We start from the raw sequence: 23,411 nt of genomic DNA on the forward strand, positions 1-23,411 counted from the left end.
GAAGGATGAAATATCTTACTAAAATATTCTATAATCTGCTGATATATGGCCCTTTCAAAGACCTTTGACACTACCGGTAGTATGCTATCAGGTTACTTCTCTCAGGAGTAATTCTGTTGTAAGATGGAAATATATATCTTTAATATCCACAAGGATTCCCCGGTGTAAAGAAGATTGACACAGTTTCTCCGACTGAGATTTTAAATTCGTTTGGCTACTCAATCACGTCTGGTCGGAATGAAAACGTTTAATCCAATGATTCGTATGTATTGGAACGTGCTATGCTGTCTACACATTAAAGATTCCTTCCTTTCGAGTGGTCCATAGGTGGCTGGTTGCACGACACATTTCTGTTTTATGCAACTAATCCCTTTTTTTCAATAACAGTCCAACTTTCCTTTTGTTCACTCGGTCGACCCATTTTTAGATTTATTGTTCTATTCTTTTGGTCCTGAACATGCATATAATATTTGCCACTGAACGTTTAAGCAACAAAATAATCGAATAACAATCTATCATTATTTCATCAGGCCTTGAAATTATCTGAGTAAATAGTACATCACTATTTTGATTATATAGGTGTAATTCAGAAACCAAAATTCATGTTGTCAGAATGATGTACAGGTTTGTTTTCCAATGATTGTATTTTAGCATCCACTTTCCTTACATTCTATCATGTTTATGTTATAAGCGTTCAACAGAATGGCTTTTTTTAATTATTTTATGATTTTGAAGAGTTTGGCATGTTTTCTACAGATATCAGAATGTATACATTGAATGTTGTCTTTGTTTTTTCCAATTATAAACAGTGAAAGATTACACCATGGAATAGGATTTAATATTAAACTATCTGTAATAACGTAATGGCAACTATGTGCTTTACAATCAATAACATAATCATTGAGTATATGTTTATCAGTTTGGATAATAATATTGTTAAAATGTTTTCCTTGCTGCAGAAACGACACAGAAATGCTACACAAAAGTAGGCCAAAACCAGTCAGCGATGTGTTGTCATGTTTTGGTTTGTATCGGAAATTCGCTGCGTTTAAAATATCCCTAATAGTTCAATTTAAATTACAGCAGATTCCATTGAGTGTGTAGCCAAAGGTAATATCTTTGGTTAGCTTGCTTGTTAGCTGAACCGTGAATTCATTATTAGGTCAGGTATACTACCCTCCTTTCGAAGTAGCATAGTCCAACAGACAGATTGATTGGTTTTCTGTCGGACTAGTCTATTCTTAAAGTAGGGTAGTTTACCTAACCTAACAATGACTTCACGGTTCAGCTAACAAGCAAGCTAACCAAAGATTACCTTTGGCTACACACTCAATGGAATCTGCATGTAAATATATAAATATATATATATCACTAGCTTAGTTCGTTCTGAATAGTATGTGATATTTGCAAACAACAATCATATAATATAGAAAATAATAAAAGGGTTCAATGTACCAAGCGGATGGAAGTAAGATTGAATGTGTTTCTATTCTCTGTTAAACTTTGTTGATAGACGAATATGAATCGGAACAATGCCTCTTAAGAGCCTGTGTCGCTCATTTACAATACATAGAAAGTCTCCAACATTGCAGACTAGAATATAATGCATGACTAAATTTTCTTTTTTTTTTGTTGATCTTGTATTGCTGATCTTTTTTTCTGCTTACAGTTTATATCTATCTTCTTTAGTATTGTCCAAAACATAAAAAGGGTAAACATAGTCATTTAAGGGAAATGACTTCAATAGGAAGACAAGTGACAATTTCATCTATGCTAAACTATTTGCTGATCTTGTCTTAATGATCATTTTTTTCTTTTTAAAGTTTCTATTTATCTTTTATAGTTTTAAGATAATAGACTAAAACGCCAAAAATAAGCAACACATGTCATTTAAGAGCAATAACACATATAAATAGTTGACCAACGATTTCAGTAATATCGACATATTTGTAGATCTTGCCTTGTGGATAATTTTTGCCATTTAAAGTCTCTCTCTGTCTATTATAGTTTCGAATAATAAGCAATATTACAAATAAAGGTAAAAATCGTCATTTAAGGGCAATAACTCCAATAAGGAGTCAACTGAGATTTCGGCCATTTGACCTATTCCTAGAAATGGTCTTGTTGATCATGTTTGCTATCTAAAGTTTCAACCTATCTATTATAGGCAAAAACGCCAAAAAAAGGTTAAAATCGTCATTAAAGGGCAAAACTTCAATAAGGAGTCGACTGAAGATTTCTGCCATGTTTGACTTGTTTGTAGATCTTGTTTTGCTGATCGATCTACTTTGGTTTTCAGGGTAACAGGCACTGAAAATGAAAAAAATGGTTAAATTCGTCATTTAAGGGCAATAACTTCGATAAGAACAGGGGCGGATCCAGGATTTTGGAAGGGGGGGGGGGGGGTTGAAGTATGTAAAGATCACCGAGCGGAGCGATGCGAAAATTTTTTTGGACCTTTTTTTGGCTAAAAAACATAAAATAAGTGTAAAATGCACTTTTTTAACGGTTCCTGACGTAAGGCATGTATATTTTATAGTTAAAGTGTAAGGGTTGGACATTTTTGATTCCGTATTCTCCCCATTAATTGTCTACTATAAAATGATTGGATGGATCCAAAGCTATGTACTAATATAATTGATGTGGGACTTGTCAGTAAAAAATTGACATGGAAAATTCTCGTTTGTTGTATGTTTAGTTAGCATAACGTCACGGATTTCTTGTTGTAAACAAGATATACGCCGGGCTATTCAATGAAATTTACAATACGACCGACACGAGTTAAGAAAGACAAACAAGCAATTTTTATCCAAATGTTTGGTTGAAATGTTTCACCCAACAAGGGAAGTGAGGGGTTTCAAATCAACCAAAGGCTACGAATGAGTCTGAAATGACAACGAATATATGAATGACGGTCGCCAAATGGAGACATAATGGCTACACCCAGCAGGCAGGTTGCAGTCGGGCCTTGAAAAAGTATTCATTTTATCAGTTCGACGAAACAGACATTCCGGTCAGATATGGGATTTACATGCTAACCCCCGGCCCCAATTTTTTTTTTTCATCATGTTCGTTTAATGCTAAATAATTCTGTTGGAAATTTTTGTTTCTAATAGCAAAAAAAGTGGACAAGATTATTGTTTTCAATCCAGATACGGCCAGAATTTTTGTTTAAGGCAAAAATCAGGGTCAGAATTTTTTCTCTCAAACATCTCAGACTGCCCCCTCAAATCAAATGGTCCGTACCTTAGACTTTAAATCTATCTAGAGCTAATTGACTGGGGATCATTATTCAACTATGTTATTAATAGGCTGGGGCGTGTTGGGTTAAACATGTTTTCGTAAGTAAATAATATTGCTGTGGAACTTTTTTTCATGAAAGTGTAAAAGAGTATTACTTTCTGTTCGGTGGAATTGTGAAATAGAAGTCAATAAATACGTTCTTTCACAATCCTTTGTCGCTTTGAAGGTGTCATGCTTGTCATCCTCAGCCTAAGCAATGTGTTACTGTAATTTGTATTTCAAAATGACTGAGTGACGTTTTTTCGACGCACTGGTCAACTCCAACGTAGCGAATCACATGATTTTGACATAATCAATAATATATTACAGTAAATACGAGCGAAACATATATTTATAAGTAAAGAATTGCCGCATAAAAATTAAATACGCGGAAAATGGCAAAGTTCACGAAGTCTAGTCTGATTAATCATTTTACAAAAACAAAAAAGTGCAAGCAAAGGGGGGCGTACGCCCTCTACGCCCCCATCTGGATCCGCCACTGAAGAAGTCGTCTGTCAGTTTTGATGTAACTAGGCAGTAAGTAGAACTCAACAGTTTGAAAATTTTGCCTCTGTCAGATTTTCTCTATCTATAGCGATTTTCAAGATAATAGACAATACTTGCATTTTATCTCTATGTTTTATTGGTAGTAATGTCGGCCATGTTGGTTTGCAGGCTGGATCATCGGACACAGTTTTTAAACTAGATACTCCAAAAATGATTTGTGACCAAATTTGGTTCCAATCAGCTCAGAAGTTTCTGGGAAGATTTTTTGACGGACGACGACGGACACCAAGTGAATGTAATAGCTCACGACGGTCCTTTAGGCCAGGTGAGCTAATTAAAAGATATGTCGGATAAACGTATGTTATCGATCCCAGATGGAACATATCCAAAACCAAAAATCAGGCAATTATTAAAGCCGACTCCTAACTATTCAGCTGCCGATAGATTGTAGGATGAAACGTTATTTTTTCAGCAGTGCGAGTACTTGAGCTTGCTTCCAGTAAATGCGAGCATCTTTTGGAAGGGAATTGTTTAGTACTGTTTTACATGTACCTGTGGTTTTCATCTCTAGATCATATCAGTCGAATAGAATTAAGTACTTTTTTCTGAAATAACTTTTATTGTATGTTCTTCTTTGCTACCCTTGTTATTCCACTAGTGGAGATTAAAAAGGATTGGGCAGTTAAAAAATGATTGAGTCAGTGGAGGGAAGGAAACAAACCCAAAACAATCCATCTAGTATTGGTTTACGCGCGGCTTCCAAACTGTGCCTCCTATACCTGAACTAGTCCAGCACTGAAGATGTAAAGTCCAGCGCTGTAGCTGTAAAGTCAAGCGCTGGAGATGACAAGTAGACTTTATATCTACAGCGCTTGGATTCACATCGACAGCGCTGGACTTTACATTTCTAGCGCTTGACTTTTAAAATACAGCACTAGACTACATCTCCAGCGCCTGACTTTAAAATTCAAAACTTTTTATCTGCATGTGACCAACAGGGCTCCGTACCTTTGTGATGTCTATTTAATTAAGGTTAGAAAGACATTTACCAATTCGATATTGTGTGATGCCTTATCACATATATGTGTATATTTGTCTCTGGTCATATAGCTCCTAACGTTTCTGCGTATTTATACATTCAAGTGGCTTTCAAATGTTTAGGTTTGGGTTCCTGGAGAATGTAAATTAGAAAAGCGCTTCAGATGCAGGGAATGTTTAAATTGTTATTATCATTGTATTTCACTTTTTCCCCGAGATAAATTGCATTTTATACCTAAGTCTATCGAATAGTTTCCAAATGCAGGTCAGTTTGCTCCTCTTTTATCTGGATCTATTTCATCCTCCCTAATAACACTCTTGCCACTTGTATGTCTATAGCTGATGCTACACGCGCTGTGTATTCAAATTCGCAGAGACAATTAATTCATTGTTTTTAATTATAATTTATTTTATTTAGTTTTTACATGCATCAGATTAATTATATAAAAATGTCAATGAGTCAGGCGGAGAAAATTTTTTTTGTAAGAAACGTATGTACGTATTAAAGTGGAGATAACTCTAAATTAGATGTAAATATAGAACTCGTTTGACAAGTTTTTCACCTGAACAGGTAAAAGCTCACCTGTATGAAGGTAGAAAAGTTTACAATAACAAAGATAGCAAGACAGGACCTCACCCAAATGCCTTTATCTTGACAGCTGAACTAGACAATTTCGCAGATTTCGTGCGAGAAAATCAGAACCATGGGTGAGGAAAACGAGTTGACCCGTATCTACCATATTCAGTATGTTAGGAATTCCAGGGCAATCACTGTGGTATGGGCCATTTTCACTATTTGCTTTGCCATTCTGAATATTGTTGCTTTCATACAACCTCAGTGGCTTGGATACACAGAGAAATCACTGAATGCTGGATATTTTGGACTGTATGAAGTGTGTACCATTTTGACAGGTGGAGAACTGTCGTGTGATGGAGACTTTTTAGACTTCACAACCATTTTGAACGATTCTTTTAGAGCAGCCAGTATGCTTGTTGGAATCTCTGCTCTCTTGTTTGTCCTGGCCATCATCTGTCTCCTGCTCTTCTTCTTCCTGAGAGCTTCAACAGTATTGAAAGTCTGTGGTTGGCTTCAGATGTTGGCAGGTAATATGGTTGAACTTTATGTTGTTTTTTTGCAATTAATTTATAGAATTGACATTATGTAATTTCTTTAAAAAGGTGCACTTGATTAAGGTTCATGTTACATGTACCTATAGGCTAAATTGGTCATGCTTACACAACAAAATTTACTCTGAGTGCAGACAAACCTGTGTATCTGGGAATTTTTTTAAAGGCATTAATGGAAGACCTGTTTAAAATAATATAAAGAAAATAATCTTATTTACAGGTACATCATGGTATATCTACATAAAGTAAATAATGTGTTTGTGCAATTTAAGATCATTTAAAGGTTTTACACTTGCATGTATGTCAGGTCTCTGGGAAAAAAAATTATAGAACATTATACATGAACCAAGGGTTTACATGTACATCTTACTATTAAAATCCTCAGTATTGCATATCTATACAGAATCTTACATCAAAATTAAGATTAATCAGCTTAGAATTAAGGACAAATACTCAAAAAGATGGAATTATACATTTATGACTGGTGAAATATTATTGCTTAAACAATTTTTCAATATGCATGAAAAGGGGGATCATAACCAAAAGCAATATTTCATTGGGTCATCTGATGTATATGTTGCATTAATGTTGCAGTGATTTAATATTTATATGTTAACAGGTATTTGTATGGGAATTGCATGTATTGTATACCCAAGTGGATGGGATGATGTCAAAGTTCAAGCTGTATGTGGCCAACAGGCTGGAAAATACCAACTAGGATGGTGTGAGATGAGATGGGCTTTTATCCTCAGCATTGTTTTGATCTTTGATGCCTTCATTCTGGCCATCCTTGCATTCTTCTTAGCAGCCAAACAAGCTGATTTATTACCAAAACAGCAAAAGGAAAAACAAAAGAGTATGTATATTACTACATAAAACAGTCAAATATGATCTTAGGAATATTCACAATATAGTGGTGCTGCTATATTTAGACAGGGAGCAAAGTAACAAAATTTAAGATTTGAGTATTTGTTTTTCTGTCCTCTCTTTACTTATGAGGGATGCATGCTCTAATGCTTAGGTCAAATAAAATGGCTGTGGCATAGCAGTAAGCATATTGAACTGACTAAGATAGAATAGGTTCAGCATTAATGTTGGAGACCCTTAACTTATTTTATCAGTACAAAGTTTTTTTAATTTCCTTAATCAACCTGTCCCCTGTCCTTCAACAATTGCATAACAAATTATTTAAATAATTTTTATACTGCCAGTTCATGCAGTTTTCCCAGCCTTATTACAAATGTACATTTATATCAAGTATATGCTTTATTCTGCTTTATGTGTAATGTATATGTATTAACTGTAGAAATTTTGTAAATATCAAATATATGTATAAGTGACAAACTCTATTCAAAATATATAAATTTATTGCAAAAGGTAGACTTAAATTATCTTTTGGTAGTGGTACCATTTCCAGGCATACTGAAGTTGTAATAGCTGGGACCAATAGATAAAGTATTAGTCCCAGGTGTTAAAAAAAAAATTTACCAGTCTTAAGAAAATTAAAGTCTATTATAGGAATAATCTTCCTAAATTTATATTAAGATAAGCTAAAGTAACAAAAAGAAGCAATAATCCTTAATGTATCACTTTATTTCAGGGGTTTATTCAGCACTTTTTGAAAAAAGGAGGGGGGGGGGGGGGGGTTGACTGTTAAAGCAAGGGATAAGAGGATTGTTCATCTATTATTTGGTTTTAACAAATTTTATGAAAAAAGGGAGTTAAAATGTACTACAGCCTCCCCTCCCCAGGATCTGACCTTTGATAAATTGCAATAAATATATTTTAACATGCATTGTTTTCCTATGGTGCCAGTTCATTTCTCTTGAGTGTTTCACTGGATCTCATAGACAAATTATACACACAAGTAGAAAATATATATTTGTAAAACACATGTATATATTATAATATAAAATAGAAAATGTATTGTTTTGTATTTGTAGCATTCAGTAATTTGAATTACAGTTGGGGACAAGGTATAATTTTGATTTTTTTTTTACTTATTAGACTTACTAAAAATAGATTTTTTTCTTCCATTAATGTCGTCTGTTGCTTTTTGGTAAGGCTAACCAAATTAAACAGCTGCTTTTATGGAAAATATTTGCTGGTTTGGCTTTTTTAAGACAAATGGTAGCTATCAGACATTTTGATTAATATAACATTGTTTGTATAATGAACATATGACTGACTGTCCTTGGATTATATTTAAGTTGGAGATGGATAATAAAATATAACAGTAAAATGAAACATAATCAGGTGATTAATTTTTCGTTCATTCTTATTTGCATATTATTGTTTTGTTCTTTCTAATTTGCATATTATTCTCCTGAAACAATAATTTATATTGTATTTCAATCAGATAGATTGATTGTTGTTTGCTTTACATCCAGATCGAGTCTAATATTTCATGCATGTTAAGGATGAATGGGAAAAAGAGGAATGTTTGTAATATTTGAATGTTTGTAAATGTACATGTATATCCAGTTTGTAAAATTTTCCTTGCAGACTAAATAATTAATGAGGTAAAGTATAGAGCAAGATTTTAATGTTAATAACAAATTGACATTTTTATGTATTGTTAATGTTTTACACTTTTTTTATTAACAAAAATTGTTTCAGAATAATGATGCAAAATGAAATTATCTCCCCTTAAAAAAAATTCTGCATTGTTTGTATGATTGTAAATTATTTATTTAAATTGTGATGAAAAAAATGATTTTAAGAATTTTAACATATTAGGTAATTTAACTTTCTTAAATTGTTTAAAATGAAAGAAATTGTTAAGAAGGGGAGATAAGAAGAATAATTTACTTTGCAAGAGACATAAAAACAGTTGTTTTTAATGTCTCTGGCACTATCTGCAATTAATCATTAATAAAACTTAATAATGTTTTTATTTTACAGCTGTCACTTTTATTATAGATTAACTTTCCACCATAAGTTTTGTAAATATTACTGCTAACAATTCAAAGCAGGATTTCTATTTTCTTTTTATTCTAATTTGTGTTTTTATCAAGGGTTTAGTGACAAATGGTTGTAAAATGAATTCATTTACCTTAACTAACATTTTTATTTTGCATGCCAACATTCTAACTGACATACTAACTGTTGTTTAGAAATTATCAATGTAGATTACCTCCCTTGAAAATATTTTGTAGTTCTTTGCAAATGCCAATAATCTTTTGTTGTTTTACAAAGATATGTATTTTTTAATGGAAACACCTTTTGTTCAAAAGTTATGTCAGTCCACACTAAAATTCATGACTATCCTCATTTATTATGTAATGTAGAGAATAAATTAGTGATTTAAATGATAAAAATTGACATTGAAAAAATTAGAACAATTTATGTCATACCTGTTACCAGTATATTCTAAATATGGTCTAATAATATATGGTTAATCTCCACAACAAGTTACAGGACTGTAAATTTATTAGTGTTTGAAAGCAATGATGGAGAAGTTTTGAAATACAATGTACATTGACTATTAGAATAAATGGAATTAACAATAAAAGACAAATTAAGGAGAATTGCTACTGAAACTCAAATAGCATTCATTTTCACACAAGGGCACAGCAAAATAGATTCTAAGATACATGTAGGTCTGGGTGCTTGTTTTTGAGATAAAAGGTCTGAAAAAAGGCCAAGAAAAGGTTTTAGGAAATTTGTAAGGTTTTACATTAGATTCCTTATAGGCCAAATAGGTCATCCTGCAGAATATACTCAGTACTATTAAGATGGGAACTACACTAGAGTTAACCAAAGACAACAGAAATGAAAAGTTAGACAGAGTGACCTACTTTCACTTGAATGATAAGCTTGTATTCACAAGTAACATTCAACAGCATGCAAGATAACTGAAAGATTCAAAGATTTATATGATGACGCAAAGATTAACTTTAAATTACTGTAATATTTATATCACTGGACCATGATATCAAAGCATAGCTCATGGTGATTATTTGTTTTTATAAGAAGCTATTGCAAAATACAAATGCTTAGAACTAAGATCATGAAGATTATTTTGTCTGTTGTGGTTACTGATATAATTTCTTTAAAAAATGTACTGTATTTGGTACCACTGATTTTTATGTGGTCTTGTAGGAACCTTTTTATTGAGTTTCTTTTCTCTTTCTTGTACACTATCTTTGATATCATTATTGCATGTGAATTAATACTAAATGAGAAATATAGAAACAAACACAATACACAAAACATAATGTTGCATGTTCAATGTTCTATGTAGAAAATGTAGATAATCTCAGAATATATAATTCCAAACTGCCCGAGATTAAAATTAAAAATGTGTAGTGTTACATGTGGATATTCACGTTAAGTTAGCCTGTATGTGGTTAAATATTAGTTAAGGATGAGAATATTTGATTGAAGGATAAGGAGTATGTATAGATTCAGGTTGAAATAAGATTGTTAAATGGTTTGTTTATGTTTAGAACTAGATTAACATGGTTTGTTTACCTTTTCTGCTCATCAGAGCTGACTAGTTTGGTAAAGTTGATCCATTGTTCCTGAACACCAGGTATTCAAATTTGTCTGTGTCTTAAAACTATCATGCTATAGTCAGCTTTTTAATTCTAATAAACTTTCATTCATTTTTATGGGAAACTGAAACACAGACAATTTGACCATGCTTTGCAATCACATTTGTCCAAAAACAATAACTTAATGTCCATTTAAGTAAAATATTTTGAAAACTTGGTCTTATTTTTTTATACTTTAAATAAAATTCTGAAAATCAGCCTTGATGTAAAGGAATTTCTGGTTTAAAAGAAAAAAACCTAATATAATGACTTTTGTAATGAGTGCAATAATTACTGAAAATTCAAATACAGAGTGCAAGAGTTAACATGGCAAATTTTGTGAAGGCAAGTCAAAATATTATGTAAGGCTATAGTTAACTATCTTAGTTTAGTGAAAGCTGTCTTCAACAAGCATTCTTATGTTGTACTGTTATACCACTGTCCAAGGTAAGGGGGAGGGTTGGCGCCTTCAAACCCCTGCCACATTCTGTATGTGCCTGTCCCAAGTCAGGAGCCTGTAATTCAGTGGTTGTCGTTTGTTGCTGTGTAACATATTTGTTTTTCGTTTATTATTTTGTATATGAATTAGGCCATTAGTTTTCTTGTTTGAATTGTTTTACATTTGTCATTTCGGGGCCTTTTATAGTCCACAATGCGGTATGGGTTTTGCTCATTGTTGAAGGCCATACGGTGACCTATAGTTGTTAATTTCTGTGTCATTTGGTCTTGTGTGGAGAGTTGTCCTATTGACAATAATACCACATCTTATTTTTATATTTACTTTAGTTTCTTCCTGTTAAAAGGTTACTATCCCTCTTCATGGTTTTGACAAAGGTTATCTTTCTTAGGTGCAGGTAAACTTAAGGGACATTAAAGGGACATTAGCTGTCAAATTCATGTTTACAAAAGTCTAAAATAAACAATTTACAATGCATAGACTCGATAGTATATATCAGCATTTCGTATGTATTTTAGTCTAGACGCCATCTTATTAACTATCGAGGTGACCTCCGAAGACTGCCGATGGTCATATAACCCGAACTAAACATAAACATAGATATAAATAGATTGCAAACTCGTGCAATTAGTTTTTTCTAGGCCTGTTGATTTCATACTATAGGTTAAAAAAATTAGTTAATAATCGTTTTTACCTGTATAAGAATGAGTTTTTCTAGATCGAAACGATCAACCAAATGGTTTACCCTTGTTTCACTTTCAATTTTTACATTCTTTTCCATTTTATAACTGAACACACCAAGTTCATACGTAACCCATCTCTAGCTATAGGGATCAACTAAAGTTCACATGAATACGGATTCAATGAGGTCGAATTATTCACTTGCAAGTGAATAATTCATAAGTGATGTTTTTGCCTAATTTGACAAAACTGAACCAAGCTGGCTGTTAAAAGCGAATTATTGAACAAAAAAAAAAATCATGTTTGATTTTTTTTTAACATTGCGTAGCTAATGCCCCTTTCAATAGATTTAAAAAATTGTAAACAAATCATTTATTAATGAATTGTAATGTTACATAAGAAAATTGTTGAATTAGGTTTAAATATACACATTACAGTTAATTGCATAGTATATTGGAGATTGATGTAGTTAACTTTCACCTGCTGACATTGGGAGAATATTTCTTACAAAATTAACAGAAAAGCACAGTAAATATGTCTTAACTTTGTTCCTTCTGAATCAAAACAAAAACTTTATTTCCCACATATTTCACAGTTCAAATAAGGGAAAATAGGTCTATGTTGACTGATTTGTAGAACTATCATACACTCATTTTGTAAATGTAAGCATAATAGTTCCTCGTTGAGTATTTTCTGTTATTCTAAAACCATACTGCTATTTCTCTTTCTAGAAGACACAAAAGAGGGATTTATTAATGGTGGATTTACAGCAGAGTCCTTTGGAAGACAATCCAATGTCAGTAGTATGCAACAAAACACATCATCTGATCAGTCAGAGGTCAAGGCTGTCTTTAGGTCAAGGACAAGTAGCCAGGGGTCAAAGCAAGGAGGAAGTGAATATGGAGAAGATATTAAACTTTAAATGTGATTCTGCTGTATTTACCATTGTTTAATCAATCCACATGTTTGATTAGTTGAAATTTTACAAAAAATTAGTGTGTGTTTGGAAAAAAAAATCAATATAGGACACAGTTAACAGTACAATTTATGAATTGGTTGAAAATTTGTTATTTTTAAATTTAGTAGAATTTGAATAGCAATATCCATATTTTACTTATGATATGGAATAAATATTCAATAGATGTTAATTTTATGTATTGGATGCAACTAAATAAATTTAACATATCTTGCCATAAAATTTGAACATATTATTATAGACAGTACCATATATTCTTTATTTTCATACATGTGGCTATTAATGTCTGGTCATAAGAAGTAGAAAAGTCCAAATGACATATTACATTCATGATATTATAAAGGGTATTTTTACTTAAACTGTAAATTTTTGTTTTTAATTATTACATGGTAAATATGGTGTTTATCTTAGTGCTTTTCACAAAATCTATAAAAAATGAACTTTAAAAGTTCCTAATTTGTGATTTTTCTGAATTACATGAAAATGAAATAAGATCTCTAGTTAAAAGTTCCTGTATGATACAAGTCAAATTGATCAACAAATATTAGTATGAGCAAACTTTGTATTTATATTTTTTTAAAGTGTGTATGTACTTGTTATATGAAATTATTTGTGTAGTTTGAAATGTTTTTGATCATGTTCATGCTAGAGTTGATTAATTGGATTTTGCTAGCAGTTGGTGTTAAAACTGGCAGGAATTTCTTTCAAAAAATAAATTTCTGTCTTTGTAAATTGAAAGAATCTGTCTATAATTTTAAGGTTTGTTACTTTAACTATAAACAAATATTTTATTTTCGTAGTTTCAGGAAGAAATTATGTTCAAGTGATAATTTTCATAATATACTTCCTTGAGTTTGAAAGACCATTGATTATCTGTTTATAAATATTTTGCCTATGACGTCGTTGATGTTTACATTGACAACTTCACATGTGCCCTTAGTTTCTGATGATAATTTTCTATCTCAAGCAAGTAGCACGATATGAAAAAATTTCACAAAAAAGATCAAAGGAAAAATACACAAAATAGTGATAATTTTGATGATATACATTTGTACTATTTTTTAGAACCTATATTAGTACCATCTAAAACCATACAAATATTACCACATTGAAATACAAGACAATTAATACCAGTAAACTTGTAACAAACATACTAATGAAAATTAGATGTTGCAAAATTGAATACTACATTTATTGTAATGAATCAAATCTCAAAATTGTTGATGTTGATATTAAAGTGTTGATGATTTCCTGTCAGGTAAACCTTTTGAAAAACTAAAATGCAAAAACCAATCATAATTTATATATAAATCACTATATGATCATTCAAATTAGTTGTTTTGAATATAATAATATTTGTTTTGATTTTATATATTGATTACATGTTTATTTATAAATAAACTATTTATACAATTTTTTGGTTATTTGTGTTGCTGTTTTACCGATGTATACTCACACATTTTCCATTATTCATATATTAGACAAACTTCTTCATGTTTGTCCTTAAAGCAACCAAAAAAAAAAGACATGTTTCGGCATTCACAATTACCCGTAGTTTTTTTGTCTCGCCTTGACGGAGTCAAAAAGCGAGACATAGGTATGCTGTTTCTGGCATCGACGGCGATGTCGGCGTCACAATGTATTAGTTTGTGATTAGGTCTAGTTCATGGTGAACCACTAGTGGTAGGTCAATAATATTTGGTATGCAGTTGTATTAGCATTGGCACATCTCATTACCATGGAGATTATTTGGCCCCGCCCCCTCAGTCAAGGTCTATTGACTTGGAAACTTTTCATAGTTTACATGTATTAGTTTGTGATTAGGTCAATTTAAGGGGAACCACTAGTGGTAGGTCAATGATATTTGGTATGCAGTTGTATAAGCATTGGCATATCTCATTTCCATGGAGATTATTTGGCTCCTCCCCCTTAGTCATGGTCTATAGACTTTGAAAATTTTGCTAAGTTAACATGTATTAGTTTGTGATTAGGTCAGTTCAAGGGGAACCATTAGTGGTAGGCCAATGTAAACTGGTGTTCAGTTGTATAAGCATTAGCACATCTCATTTCCATGGAGAATATTTGGCCCCGCCCCCTCAGTCATGGTCTATTTACTTTGAAACTTTTGCTTAGTTGACATGTATTAGTTTGTAATTAGATCAGTGTATGATGAACTGCTAATGTTAAGTCAATGATATTTGGTATGCAAATTTATTGGCATTTGCTAGTATCGTTTCCATGGAGATTATATAGTCCCACCCCTGATCATGGTTCATTGACTTTGAAACTTTTACATAGTTTACAAGTTAATGTTTGTGTTTAGGTTTGTTTAAAGGGAACGACTTATAATCAGTCAATGGTATTTGGTATGCAGTTGTATTAGCATTGGCTCATCTCATTCCATGGAGATTGTTTAGCCATGTACCTTCAGTCATGGTTCATCGACTTTGAATATTTGCATAACTTACATGTTAAAGTATTGCTATTTTAATATCAACATTTGCATTATCAAAATTACAAAAAGGCGAGACATATCTCTGTGATAACAGTTTATTAAGATTTTTTATGCCAAGTCATGTGGACAACTATGGCAGGAGCAAAACAGTTTAACCTTTGATCACCTTTGTACTTAATAATGGTTGTTAGCTTTTTTTTTATTTTATGCTTCAATATACATATATCAGAACTGTGTAATATCCGGTATATGAAAAATAATTATCAATAAATTATTCCCCTTACAATCCTCTCCTGTTAAAAAAAATTCAGTCACAATGACCTACATTTCATGCATAAGTGAATTGAGTTAAAAGTATGTTTCATAAGTATTTTGTGATATATCACTAGTCTCCTACCAAAGTACAATGCTGTTTAGCAGTAATTTAAAAACTGTGACCTGCATTTCCCACTTTTGTGACTAAGTTTTGTATTTAGGTCAATTTCTGAGTAATCTATCAATATGTGTTACAGACATCTTGTTAAGTACAATGCTAGTCAGGATCATGAGAGAGTGTATATTTGCTGTAAACTATGGGAATCTATCAAATATATTTCATCAATTCAGTCATCTTGTATAATACAATCCTGCTCAGCAACATTTTGGTCACACATGAGTGACAAAGTTTCTATTTATGTCCATTTCTCAGGTCAGTAGATGTATTTACACTTGTATGCCATTACTTTAAAGTTAAACAAGTTCCTGTTAAATTTTGTGTCACAATTTGAAGTCATAGTTTATAATTGATTGTAACAGTTGCATTACACCAGAAGGTTATTTGGAGACAGATCTAGGGTCATTTGGAGCAAATTCAGCTGAATACCCAAAAGAATAGGTCTATAGTGTGATATATATAAATTAAAGTTCACCATTTGTATAATACAGCAACATATGGGTCAATTTGTGTTAGGCTGAGGACCCATGTCTACTGACAAATCATTTAAGGGGTTGAATTCTCACTTGAACTGTGTTCATTTCAAAATGGACATAATATATACATGTACAAATACAATACGAAGTAGAAAATGACTGGCATTTCCCTTACTTGATACAGACATTTTAAGGAACATTGCAAGTTACACAAAGTTTAATTTTGGGGAAAACTACTGGTATAACTTGTTAAGTTTTTTCATTGAAAATCTGAAAATTACAACCAGAACAGATACATAATCACGTGCACACTTCTTGTATTCTTTCAACATTTCTGATAAAAATTGTTCCAATAAATTATATTTGACTTTTACCATCACAAGTATGAATGAAAGGGACAGAAGAAATGACAGAAATAAGATTTTCATGCAAAAAAAACAAAACACTGATTATAAAAATGCAACAAGCTGAAATGTCTCGCCTGCTTTACTAACCATTGATTTTATGTTAATAGTCCTAAATATAAAGTTTTACTACAAGTATCACATAAACTTAATATGATCAAAGAAAATGAGGTCAAGGTCAGATAAACCAAGCCAGAAATACATATACACCTTACAATCATTCCATACACCAAATATAGTTGACCTTTTGCTTATAGTAAACAAGAAACAGACAACCATGAAAACTTTATATTGACCAATGAACCATGAAAATGAGGTCACGGTCAGATGAACCCTGTCAGTCAGACATGTACACCTTACAATCATTCCATGTTTTGAATATAGTTGACCTATTGCATATAGTATCTAAGAAACAAACTTAACCAGGAAAACTTAACATTGACTAATGAACCATGAAAATGAGGTCAAGGTCAGATGATAACTGCCAGACACACAATGTACAATCATTTCATACACCAAATATAGTTGACCTATTGCTTATAGTTAAGAAAAACAGACCAAAACACAAAACTTAACATTGAGCAATAAACCTAAAAATGAGGACAAGGTCAAATAAAATCTGCCAGACTGACATGTACATCGTTAAATATTTCCATACACAAAATATAGTTGACCTATTGCATACAGTATCAGAAAAACAGACCAAAACACAGAACTTAACTTTAACCACTGAACCATGAAAATGAGGTAAAGGTCAAATGACACCTAGAAGTTGGACATGTACATCTTACAATCCTTCCATACACCAAATATAGTAGACCTATTGCTTATAGTATCTGAGATATGGACTTGACCACGAAAAATTAACTTTGTTCACTGATCCATGAAATGAGGTAGGTCAAGTGAAAACTATCTGACAGACATGAGGACCTTGCAAGTAACGCAAATACCAAATATAGTTATCCTATTACTCATAATAAGAGAGAAATTAAGATTACAAAAATTTTTTTTTTTCAAGTAGTCACTGAACCAGGAAAATGAGGTCAAGGACAATGGACATATGACAGATAGAAACTTCATAACATAAGGCATCTCTATACAAAGTATGAATCATTCAGGTCTTCTACCTTCTGAAATATTAAGCTTTTTAGTTTTAAGTTAATGCCGCATCACTATCCCTATGTCTCACTTTCTGCAACAGAAGTCACAGGCTCAATAAAAAACTGTGTGTCGCTAAAGGAGTGGAATTTTCATTCATCTCTTAGTGCAGGTTTAACTTAAGTATGCCATTTATTACATAAATTCTATCCTTTTCAACATTCTACCTTGTATCAAATTTGTTTACTTTATTCTTCCATTTGCTTTATATCAAATTACATGATTTGTATAGAAAGAATATAGTTTTCAAATTTAATTCACAGATAATCCCATTCTGAGATATCAACATGCACATGTATAAAATGTACAGAAATAAGCATTGTTCCAAAAAAATTCCAGTATTCTAGCTTTACTGTTATTTTGAATTCTCTTGGTCCTGCAACACCTTTCACAAGCTTCAAGACAGCTGAAAAAGTCAACAATTAATAAAATGTTACTTGTGTTTACTTGAAATAAATGTGGAAATACCTGTTCCTTGTCTGATATTGGTATTATAGGGTAACAGTAAAGTTATCTTAGTAATTTTGGTTCTTGTGTTGGCACACAATTGCTAATCTCACTGAATTTTCACAAATGCTCTATATTGGGTATTTAAGCTTTGACCTATGGTATGAAGTGTGATTTCTGTTTGTGCCAAACATTCATTTGCACCAATGCTCCTTTTGTTCCCCTTCATTTTGAATACTACAAGTTTCACTTGTCTTACAACCGAGTCATTTAGACAAATTCATTTGAATTTTACTAAAAGATATATAGTCAATGATTGACCTCCCTCCTCCTTTATCCAGACAAGGACTGCCAGTATACACTGCTGCTTTTATTTTGCATGCTGTTCTATAAATTTGATTTTCTAATTTGTTTTTCATGAGAATGATGAAGACGAAGATTATTTTATTTACTCAAAGTAAAATGGATTAGACACAAGTAAACTATACTTATGAAGTCCTCTCCAAATTAAAATATATAACAATTCAATATTAATATGAGCATGCAAAATTTCAAAAATATACAATACTTTACGAGTCTTAGTATTGAAAAAAGATGAAACAATAATAACGGAAGTTAAGTGCAGTGGCAAATATTACATGCCTATCAGGATGAGAACATGTTAACGTTGTATGAATATGGACCTAGCTTTTTACTAGACCTACAGGCAAAGTGGATATTTTAACCATTTAGTTTCCAAGAAAAGTCCACAGGAAAACATGTCACCCCACCCGAACATATGATTCTGACTCCAAGATGATCAGTCTTTGTTCTTACTCGTAAATGCCACATGCGTAGTGGAAAATCAGCAAATACCAATTTTCACGTCATTTGTTGACCTGGCCAGGGATTGAAACCCACAATCTCCCACAATAAAGAGAAACATACCATGGAGGCAGTTTTTATGAGAAGTATGTAAATATGACAAAGTAACAATGCTATACTGGGAGACAGCCAATGCATTAAAGGACCAGCAGTTTTATTTCTGTTCTTCATTCTTCAAGTTACTATAAGGTCTTCAAACATGACTTACATGGATAAAAAAGTCTTCATATTTTTAATTTCAGTGTTAAGGTTTTCTTGAAATTTTAAAAAGGAAGACATAATCCATGTCATATAATATAAGACAAAAATTTAGAATATAGTAAAATGTATTTATAAAACAGGGACGTTGTTAATGCAGTCAAATCCATTTAGTGATATTATATGCCACTTGTCTTCTAGAAACAGACAGTGTAGAATAAATCTCTGTCCATTCCACAATAAACATAATTTAATAGTAAATAACTGTGGATTCATTTATTTTTGTGGGTATCAATTTTCGCGCAGTTTTGATTCTGTGGTTTTGCCAAAGTCTGCATATATTCTTATAGAAAATTTGTTTATTTTCATTGTTCCACTGTTTTGAAGAAAATTTGTATACAACAAACAATAATGAAACCACAGTATGCAGCTTTTTTTAGGTGTATTACATATAGAAATTCCATTCAATTTCTTCTAACTGTACTTTAACTTAAACTTATTATTCTGAACCACTCACCTGTGTCACCATTTGACTCAGCAACAAAATTTTTGTCATCATTTCCATCAATTATAGTAAGAAATAGAGTTGGAAGATAAGCATAATTAGTCTTGATATTAAGGACATCCACAGCATCATGTAGCATAGGTAAAGATGGCAGAGCTACAAACTGCCAGGCAACAGATTTTGTCTTATTGAAGATACAGTCTTGAGAGTTAGAGTCACATGGTACTTGGTCACAGACAACACCATCTTTTGCCAGCAAAATACCTCTTTTATAAAAGAACTCAATTTTAAAATTCTATTGTTGTCCACAAATTAAGACATTTTTGTAAAAAAATTATGCATACAAATATCAACTAAACTTTAAAATATGTCTTTATAAAAATGTTTTCTTAAAAATACAAAATCATCCAGTTTTATTTGAAGATCCATGGAAAAGATTTACAGTGGTTTTTAGTTGTATACTAGTGAAAGTTTGTGAAAAACTGGTTAAGAATTGGCATATATCCGAGTAATTCAGAATTTTTCATATTGTAAAGACACTATCCTATTAACAAAAAATAATGAGTTGACCTCTAGATATCTTTGTTATTTGTTGTTGTTGGGTGGTTGTCTCACTGATGTAACATTTATCCTTTTATTCATATTTTTGTTAATTTAAGTACTTTTACAAGCTATACTAAAATTTTGTTTTGAATTTTTTATCTGTTTTTTTTTATTGTATTGTTGTCATATTGGGGAAAAAACTGAGGATTTATTTTAATTTCAGTTTGTAAAATGAAATAAAATGATTTATTATACTTCATGTCAAAATGCCAGATTTTGATTGGTTAATAAGAGGGAGATAATTTACTCTTTCCCATGGCAAATACTCTATTACCCTTCACAAAGACGCTTGATCAAGTGTGCATTTTATTAGAAACGGATAGTTGTTATGTACAAACGTCATAGTTTATTACTTTGAATTTGAAATTTAATAGACATTCAGTATAATAAATTAAATAACACATATTTGAGAGGGTGATAGTGCAGATTGTTACCCCTGGAAAAGACATTGTCAACCTTGGCTTCGCCTCAGATGATAGGGTTTTCTGTGATCAGCTCTATCACCCCCTCGGCTATGTGTTATTTATATTATATTCAATCTTGATCTATAATATAATTTGTCATTCAATATGGAGTGTAGTTTCAAGTAAAAATATGATACTATTGACACAAGATTAGTACATTTTTGTAGCTTATCATTACAGAACAAAACACAAATACAAACATTTATCAAAGCATACTTTTTATTATAAAAAGTGATTACATACATGATTAAGAGTGGTCTTCCATGCATTATTTGTTTATTGCAAAGTAAAACTGTACAGTGATACTGGCTATACATGCTTAATATTAGTACAGATTAATTTACATCTTGTATATCCACAATGGCAGCATGATGAGCTGTTAATTATTGCACAATAGTCCCCTGGCACTAGTTTATCTATGTCTACTAATATACATTCATTAACATTTCCAGAAGTAATTAAGAATTGACCAAGACACAAAAAATGGAGCCAGTAAAAAGTTTGGTACCGGTACTTCTACAGTCTTATAAACTCTCTTCATTAAGTGTAAAAATATGATGAAATTATACAGGGTTTTTAATGATGTCCAATCAAAATTGACAGCATTAGAAGTTATATACTGCAATTTAAAATGTTCAAACTGTTTTCAATTCACTTTTTTAATTATTAATTTGAACACATGCAAAAAATGGTGGCATCAAAACTTATGAATAAAATAAAAAAACAAAATTGCTTATTTTGAAGTTTTCAAAAGTTTGATGATACTAATAGGAATAAGTCAATGATCATTAGTACACGTATGATGAAATATAACATAATTGGGTTGGGGACTACTAACATAATTGGGTTGGGGACTACTAACATGATTGGGTTGGGGCTACTAAAAGGTTTGTATCTACACAAATCCTATAAAAGCTTTAATTACACAAACAAATATAAATCTACTGGTCACAAAGCAATATATTATTTTTCTAAATCAAAGCTACATTGTTGAAAATTAATATATAATTTTAAAAAAATGGAACTACTTGTTAGCCAAACATAATTCTGTTTTCATTTGGTATGACTATGTGTTTTCATTGTAAAATTAGCCTAAAATGGACAAATGTATAATCAGTTACTGAAAGATGGTTTTCCAGAATAACTAAAAACATTCAAGTAAAACAACTTCAGAACAGAATAGGTTTTTAAAACCGTTAACAAATCAATAAAGTAAAGCGTATTCTGCAGATGGACAATTACTCAATGTTTTAAATAAGGAATGTTTCTTCATATTAATAATGTTGAACTTTTTCTGAAAGTTTTCTTTCCTTTCCAAAATTGTTTTCAAAACATTTTAATCAATGTTTAAAAACATGTATGTATAAACTTTTTATGTTACTCAAGCACATCATTTCAAAGGGAAATAAGAGAACCAGCACCAATGATTATGTTATAATAAATACCATTCAATATATAGCTAGGACATGCATTCATTGGTAAATATTTCTACAGTTAAGATGCTTGCAAATATAATACATAACTGTGACCTCCAAAGATGTGACTTGACCTCATTTATGTACTTGATTTATCATAAAGTTGACGAATCTATTTGGAAATTAGAGTTGTCTTTCTTAGAACTTTTTTCAACTATTATTCTGTTTGATTGAGTGGAAATTAGTATTGGGGATTTATATACAAATGGAATGTATTGAGTATTAGCCCTATCAAATTTTACAAAATGTAATCAAGATAATATTTATCTAGACTATAGATGAAATGAAATTAATATATACAACATAAATGCTTTATACATTCTAAAAAAAATTGGCATTATGTACAACACAATAATAAAAAAGAATTTTTAGGAAAATTAAAGAAGCTTTTAGTGTGTTCAAAGTATAAAGATACAATACTTTTTTTAAAAATGGCTCAATTAATTTACCACATTCTTTTATTCTTGCAGAATATTTGGTGTATCTAATTGTGAAAAGTCTTCAATAACAATTGTTACAAAAATTAAATTAATTTTTTTCTTAAGTTGAATACTTTAGCTGTACATGTTGTAATTTAACAATTTGTAACACTCTAAAAGCTTCTTTAATTTCCAAAAAAAATTATTTTTTTTATTTTTGTGTTTTACATGTTGTGCAAATAACTATCAATTTTTGTGATAAACTTCTATTTAATAAACAATCAATATAACACAGGAATACAGTTTACAAATAACAATGTTAGCTTTGGTTTCGTTCTAAAGTTTTGATATTAAAAACATAAAACTTCATGGAAAATCTTCTCTAAGACTACTATGAAATGTTAGCTCCTGTGACATAAAGGAATATTTTGGATACAGCAGTCCCTGTGTATCTTGTGTATCGGTCTGTTATTTTCATTTTTAATTCCAGTTCAATATCTTGAGGTCCAGAAACTCTGTAATTTAAGGCAACAACAGCTTCACCAGGCCCCACCTTCAAGTCAAAATAACCACGATTAACTTGCACTGAATTAGCTCTGAGTGGTGTTACCTTGACAACCTTTAATTCCCAATCAAATATTTTTTCTGTCGTCTGCGGTCCAGACATGGCAAATAAGTCACTGGGAATTTTCACATTTTCAGGAAATGACAGGAAGTTGTATGACAAAGAAATTGGCGCATTAATGCATTCATAGTCATTCTGTCGACAGGTGAAAGATATTCTTTTGCATCGAACACTGAAATATAGAAATTTGAATAAAGGGAGACAATTCAATTAATTGATTTATAAATCATTAAAATATAAACTTCAATAATTAGTTAGGATCTGTATTATTTCAAAGT

The 23,411-nt window shown here is 31.4% G+C and overlaps 2 protein-coding genes across 4 annotated transcripts in view; one reads left to right on the forward strand and one right to left on the reverse strand.

The window, feature by feature from the left end:
* Positions 1-5,380: 5,380 nt before the first annotated feature.
* LOC127700826 (LHFPL tetraspan subfamily member 4 protein-like) lies at positions 5,381-14,022 on the forward strand. Of its 3 annotated transcripts, XM_052204527.1 has the most exons (5): positions 5,381-5,931; positions 6,575-6,811; positions 7,899-7,931; positions 8,461-8,477; positions 12,363-12,509. In XM_052204527.1, exons 1-4 carry the CDS (start codon positions 5,532-5,534, stop codon positions 8,463-8,465), a joined length of 675 nt encoding a protein of 224 aa, XP_052060487.1. In that variant the 5' UTR covers positions 5,381-5,531; the 3' UTR covers positions 8,466-8,477; positions 12,363-12,509. The 3 variants fall into 3 exon arrangements, with proteins under 3 accessions (XP_052060487.1, XP_052060482.1, XP_052060474.1); XM_052204514.1 differs by lacking the exon at positions 8,461-8,477 and having other exon boundaries at positions 5,383-5,931; positions 12,363-14,022; XM_052204522.1 differs by lacking the exons at positions 7,899-7,931; positions 8,461-8,477 and having other exon boundaries at positions 5,382-5,931; positions 12,363-14,022.
* Positions 14,023-20,438: 6,416 nt separating this feature from the next.
* LOC127716129 (fibulin-2-like) overlaps positions 20,439-23,411 on the reverse strand; it is a 58,083-nt gene continuing 55,110 nt past the window's right edge. The window contains exon 24 of the mRNA XM_052222581.1: positions 20,439-23,305. Coding sequence (XP_052078541.1) covers positions 22,900-23,305 — 406 coding nt within the window. The 3' untranslated portion in view covers positions 20,439-22,899. The remainder of the gene's footprint in view (positions 23,306-23,411) is intronic.

The sequence above is a fragment of the Mytilus californianus genome, unplaced genomic scaffold (genome assembly GCF_021869535.1).
Source record: "Mytilus californianus isolate M0D057914Y unplaced genomic scaffold, xbMytCali1.0.p SCAF_1, whole genome shotgun sequence".
NCBI classification, from domain to species: domain Eukaryota; kingdom Metazoa; phylum Mollusca; class Bivalvia; order Mytilida; family Mytilidae; genus Mytilus; species Mytilus californianus.

Bases quoted from the DNA above. Each gene is read 5' to 3' on its own strand.
- LOC127700826 (XM_052204514.1), top strand. From the start codon at position 5,532: ATGGGTGAGGAAAACGAGTTGACCCGTATCTACCATATTCAGTATGTT. The intron at 5,932-6,574 runs GTAATATGGTTG...ATATGTTAACAG, and splicing joins TTGGCTTCAGATGTTGGCAG to GTATTTGTATGGGAATTGCA. The intron at 6,812-7,898 runs GTATGTATATTA...TTGTATTTGTAG, and splicing joins GCAAAAGGAAAAACAAAAGA to CATTCAGTAATTTGAATTAC.